We start from the raw sequence: 6,116 nt of genomic DNA on the forward strand, positions 1-6,116 counted from the left end.
GTGAGCCACCATGTGGTTGCTGGGAATTGAACTCAGGACCTTTGGAAGAGCAGGCAATGCTCTTAACCACTGAGCCATCTCTCCAGCCCTAAAAATAAATCTTAATAAAAAGGAATCTTAACCCACTGGAGCCATCTCTTGATACTGGTGTTAATGTTTTTAACAGTGCTGCAGTGAAAATCCTGGTGACTGTGTCCGTCTGACTGTTAGAATGAATTTTTGGCTATCTTACTTAGAGCAGCATGTTTCATTTGCCACGTTAGAGAATTAAACTTGCCAGTCTTTGTGCCGTTTCCTTAAAGACTAGGATCTTTTTTCTAAACTGTAAGTCTTTCTCGTATTTGAAGTTTAATTTACAGTTGCCAACATATCTCTAGCTTGCAAAATTTTATTTGTAACGTACATTTCATGTATATTATCACTCATCCACTTGGGTGTCTGTATCTTATTGGAAAGAATGTGTAGGTCTTGGTGCTTGTTGATTCTTGCATTGTCAAAGATTTCCAGAAGCCGGGGTGGTTCTTGTTCAGAAGAGCATCCATCTTATTTTATGAAACATGATAAGTAAGGTACTCAATCACAAGGAGAAACCGCATGTGGCAAAAACTTGCTGTTATGATTCATTATGCCTCTGTGGAAAAACATGTTTTTGCCACGTGCAGCTTGTTCTTGTGATTGAACACCTTACTCATGTAACTCTAAATTAATTGAGTCTCTGAATATAATTGACTATTGCTCGAGAGTTTAGTCCCCGTTTTCCTAAGTTCAAAAGGGGCGAGCATTCTCCACCTTCTTTTTTAAGACAGGATCTCTCATTAAAATGATTTGCCAGGTGGCTAAACTGGCTGCTCTCAAGCCCCAGAGACCCTCTTGTCTTTTTCCTTAGCACAGGTATTAATAGGGCCCTGCTTTTTCTTTTTTCTCTTTTTTTTTTTTTTTTTTTTTGGTTTTTCGAGAAAGGGTTTCTCTGTGGTTTTGGAGCCTGTCCTGGAACTAGCTCTTGTAGACCAGGCTGGTCTCGAACTCACAGAGATCCGCCTGCCTCTGCCTCCCGAGTGCTGGGATTAAAGGCGTGCACCACCACCGCCTGGCTATGGCCCTGCTTTTTACATGGGTTTTGGGATGCATCATTCTGGTCCTCAGGGTTCCATACAAACACTTTACCAACTGAACCTTCTCCTTGGCCCATGAACTTCATACTATTGTATTAACTATGGGATGAAAAATTTTGACAATTTCAATATATTTTCAGTGATGAAAACAAAATTGCAGTGAAAAGTTGGGATGTGTTGCCAAAGAGAAACCTTTCTGATTTTGTCTTTTAAGCTTAGAGAGCTGTCATCTCATGTTGCCTAATGTCATTGTTAGAGCCTCCACAATTGTGTGTTGTGGCTGGTCATGGTTCGTCTCATCAGTTACTAGGCTGAGTGAGTGACTTTTTTACTCCCCTGTCTATTACTGTAGGATTTTGGCATTGGAGAAACTTGGTGCTGTCTTCAATCAAGTAGCCTTTCCACTGCAGTACACCCCCAGGAAATTTGTCATTCACCCTGAGAGTAACAACCTTATCATCATTGAAACAGACCACAATGCCTACACTGAGGCTACAAAAGCTCAGAGAAAGCAGCAGATGGCAGAGGTAATTACTCTGACCTCCAGAGGTGCAGTTTTAAAAATGAAATTGTTAGAAAAGTTGAAATTTAAAACATTTATAATTATCTTCCTTCCTGCGCCCCCAGCCTGCCCCAACACACACACACACACCTTGGAAACAGGGTGTCAGACCATAACTCTGGCTCACTGGGAACTCTGGGTGATTCTGTTCCCCAAGTGCTGAGATTATTTGTACACCATCACACATAGCTGTAGACTTTTTTGTTTTGGGTGGTTGGTTTTGCCATGCAGTCTTGGCTGTCTTGGCACTCGCTGTGTAGAGCCAACTACGACTAGCCTTGAATTTACAGAGATCCGCCTGGCTTCACCTTCAGTGCTAGGGTTAAAGTTGTGCATCACACCTGACTTGGCTGTCTTTGTTACTTTTGAAAGAACCAAGCTTTGTATATGAAGTGGTATAATGCATGTCTGACATGTCCAAAGCTCTAGATTAAATTCCTAGGAGTACAAAATAAGGCTAAAACCATAAACCAGGCCCTTTTCAGGACCTTTAAGTGAAGTTCTTTGCCTGGTTTATTGCTTTTAGAAGCTTTCTTGTGGCCTGGGATGAATATGCTGGATTACTCAAAATTCAGCTCCCTCTTTGGAACTGCTCTTTAGTTCTTGAACCTCCAGAATATGCTGTGTTATATGATGCCTGAATTTGAGCATAGAGCGCCCAGATTTCTCCTATAGTACCAGCTCATCAGAAACTGTTTGCCAACTAGACCAGCCGTGTGGGAACCATAATCAGTTTAAAGGAAAAGAGATAACTGGTCTTGGCCAGGGAAAGCAGAGAACACTTTGGAAAACAGGTTTTCATTTCTGGGTTGGTGGGTTGGTGGGGGGCATGTTTTTTGTTTTTTTCCCCAGAAATTGTTGGCACTTCTCAGATGTCTAACTACTAGTACTTGGCTTTCCTTTTAGTGATCTCCTTATTTGCATTTCTCTTTGAATTTTTTTTTAAATTTTATATTTGAGTGGTTGAGTGCAGATATGAATATGGTGTTCAGTATCTTTTGTGGGGGCTAGGGTTCTAACTCAGATTGTAGACCACAGGTGCCTCTGCCAGTGGAGCTGTCTCAAATGCTCTTGAGCCTCTGTTTGGGGGATTCTGGTTTGAGGTGACAGACTTTTTACTACTTCTCATTTCTTACCTCTTCTTGCTTTTTGCATTTAGGAAATGGTGGAAGCAGCAGGAGAGGATGAGCGGGAGCTGGCTGCAGAAATGGCAGCAGCATTCCTCAATGAAAACCTCCCTGAATCTATTTTTGGAGCTCCCAAGGCTGGCAACGGGCAGTGGGCCTCTGTGATTCGTGTGATGAACCCTATCCAGGGGAATACGCTAGACCTTGTCCAGCTGGAACAGAATGAGGCAGCCTTCAGGTAGGATGTGAGATTATCTGGGTGTTGGTAGTGTGATTGAGGGTCCTTGGGGTTTTGACTAATGCCTGCCTTTTCCTTCTTTGTCTATTCGTAGTGTGGCAGTGTGTAGGTTCTCCAACACTGGTGAAGACTGGTATGTGCTAGTGGGTGTGGCCAAGGATTTGATATTGAGCCCTCGCTCTGTGGCAGGGGGCTTTGTCTATACATACAAGCTTGTGAACAATGGAGAAAAGTTGGAGTTTTTACACAAGGTAAGAACCAGCTTGATTTTTGTTTTGTTTTGATTCTCTTGGATCTTATTTTACTCGATTCTCCCATTTTGTGCTAAACTTCTGGGTTAGGTCTTTGGTTTGTGGGTGGGGGATTAGGTGTTTTGTTCTTGTTTTGAGACAGTCTCGCTTTATGAGACTTAACCTCATAAAGATCTTCCTACCTCTGCCTTCTGAGTGCTGGGATTACAACACCATGCCAAACTGAGTTGAATCTTTTGGACAGTAGCTTGTTGACTAATTGATCTTTGGGAAGCATGTGGAACATACCAGGACCTTCATGCTTGAGTGATGTTCCTGTGCCTGGCGCAGGAAGCCTGGCTTCTCACCACCTACAATGGTGAGAAACACAATGAATTGGCCCCTTGTTTACTGTGTTACTAAGCAGGCAGCAATCCTTGTCTAGAATTCATCATCAGCTAAAGAATTAACAGGTTCAAGGAAGTTACTCTTTAACAGAACAGTTTTAGTTTGGGGGAACAATAAGCATTCTGTACATGATGCTGCTTATTACTGCACAGTGTGAATACACTTAATGCCACTGAAATATATTCTCTAAAATGTAATTTTTTGTTATTTATCTTTTACTACAATCTAACTAGTATTTTGTGTTCTGTCGTCTATTTAACAGTATCTGAATCTGATGCTTCCTCTGGGGAATATAAAATAGCATTCTCCTTTATGTTAAATATCTCTGTCTTAAAACTAAGGTGTCACTTTTCAGTAGCATTCTCTTCCCTTCACAAACCTCAGTTGCTTCTTCAAGCTTGACTTTGCTGTTAGTCGTGCTGTTAGCAAACTAGTACAGGCTTCTGAGCAGCACTTACCAGACAATGCGTATGCCTTACTTGCGGCATCTCTTGCTGGGTAAAATGTAACGTGTAGGACCTTTCTACTCAAATGCACTGTTTTGTGGGGACTAACTGCTGCATGTGCAATTTATTTGTATGGTAAGCAAAGTGACACTTGCTGTCTGTCTTCTTGATGGCCGTTTATAGAAATAGTTCTGTGTCAAGGGTTGGGTGAATGTATTGTTGGCTGTGTGTTCTCTGAGCGCTGCCATGACATTCTTTTCCTTTCATAGACTCCAGTGGAAGAGGTTCCTGCTGCCATTGCCCCATTCCAGGGCAGGGTGTTGATTGGTGTGGGGAAGCTTTTACGAGTCTATGATTTGGGGAAAAAGAAGTTACTTCGAAAGTGTGAAAATAAGGTAAATGCACTGCTGTGGGCAGGATGGTGGCACCAGTCCTTAAAAATCATTATTTCATTGGGAGTATCTTGAAAAAGAGACAGTAGATGATCTCATTTCTTGACTCCTCCAAACAGAATTGGATTTCTGGGACCAGCCTAGTGGGAGGAGAGAGCTGATTCCTGAAGGTTATCCTGTGACTTCCACACGTGCATATGTATGTGCACATACACAATTTAACATTTTTAAAGCCAAGCAAGGACTAGGGATTGTAACTGAGTGGTAGAGCACATGCCTAGTGTGTGTATCGCCCTGTGTTTAAATCCAGGACCCTATTCCCACCACCACCCCAAACCATCTGGGTACTTACTGTAGACTGTTATTTAATGTTTGCAGACTGTATATTGTAGTTAAAGAAACCTGGACTTTTAGTTTTAGGTTCTGGGTTATATAGACTCTCAATTCAAGGATTATACAAATTGCTTTGTTTTTTTTTTTTCCCTAGCATATTGCCAATTACATATCTGGGATCCAGACTATTGGGCACAGGGTAATTGTGTCTGATGTTCAAGAAAGTTTCATCTGGGTTCGCTACAAGCGTAACGAGAACCAGCTCATTATCTTTGCTGATGACACCTACCCCAGATGGGTCACTACCGCCAGCCTTCTCGACTATGACACGGTGGCTGGGGCAGACAAGTTTGGCAACATTTGTGTGGTGAGTTGGTATTGGTTCTTTGGTGACCATGACGTGTGGGAAAGCTGGCTTAGTTTGTGGTGTGTTTAAACAAAGGGGCAAAGGTTATAGTCTCTAATCAGAAAATTAAGTATAGGTATAGAATTCAGTCCTATTCCAGTCCTACCCTTAAGAAAGTCTTTATGTTCAACCTGTCCTACCTCTCTGGGAAACCTTAGGCCCTGGTTCACCTTCATTTTCTCTTCAGGACCTGGTTCAGTAATGATGAATTCAAGCAAGGTGCAGTGCCACACACCTTTGGTCCAATAAGCAAAAGACAAAGACAGGCAGGTGCCTATGGTTTTGAGACCAGCCAAGGCCTGAATAGTAAGACACTGTCTCACTAAACAAAGATGAGTTTAGTTTGAGCTAAGTATTTTTTTTTTTTTTTTTTTTATCTTTTGCCAAACTCTTGGTATGTGGTTTTCAGCCAGCTTGATTTCTTATACATTTGTGGTCTGTTTTTGCTCTTAGCAGTGTTGAACCCTTGTTTGTGGCTTGTTCTCTGTGGCTTCTCACTACTAAACATCAGAAGACAGGCTCTGTCTAGGTTGTTTGCTAAGACCCAGGGCAAATGTGCTGGTGAGCTGGGTAAGCTTGCACAGGACCCAGTCTAAGATGGTATCCCTTTTTAGGTGAGGCTTCCACCTAACACCAACGATGAGGTTGATGAAGATCCCACCGGAAACAAAGCCCTGTGGGACCGGGGCTTGCTCAATGGGGCTTCACAGAAGGTAAGATTGCAGAAATAGCCCAAGAGAAAGCACACCCAATACCTTCTCTATGGTCTTTCATTTATAATGTATCAATATTGTGATTTTCATAAGGTGATCATATCACCATCCCATCTTTATAAGCAAATTTTTTTTTTTTTTTTTTTTTT

At 42.0% G+C, this 6,116-nt stretch overlaps 1 protein-coding gene across 1 annotated transcript in view; it reads left to right on the plus strand.

Moving 5' to 3' along the window:
* Positions 1-6,116, plus strand: part of Sf3b3 (splicing factor 3b subunit 3) — a 41,065-nt gene that overhangs the window by 31,989 nt on the left and 2,960 nt on the right. Inside the window, exons 18-23 of the mRNA XM_005345672.3 lie at positions 1,465-1,639; positions 2,834-3,039; positions 3,134-3,290; positions 4,393-4,518; positions 5,003-5,215; positions 5,869-5,967. Coding sequence (XP_005345729.1) covers positions 1,465-1,639; positions 2,834-3,039; positions 3,134-3,290; positions 4,393-4,518; positions 5,003-5,215; positions 5,869-5,967 — 976 coding nt within the window. The remainder of the gene's footprint in view (positions 1-1,464; positions 1,640-2,833; positions 3,040-3,133; positions 3,291-4,392; positions 4,519-5,002; positions 5,216-5,868; positions 5,968-6,116) is intronic.

This window comes from Microtus ochrogaster, chromosome 4 (genome assembly GCF_000317375.1).
Source record: "Microtus ochrogaster isolate Prairie Vole_2 chromosome 4, MicOch1.0, whole genome shotgun sequence".
NCBI classification, from domain to species: Eukaryota; Metazoa; Chordata; class Mammalia; order Rodentia; family Cricetidae; genus Microtus; species Microtus ochrogaster.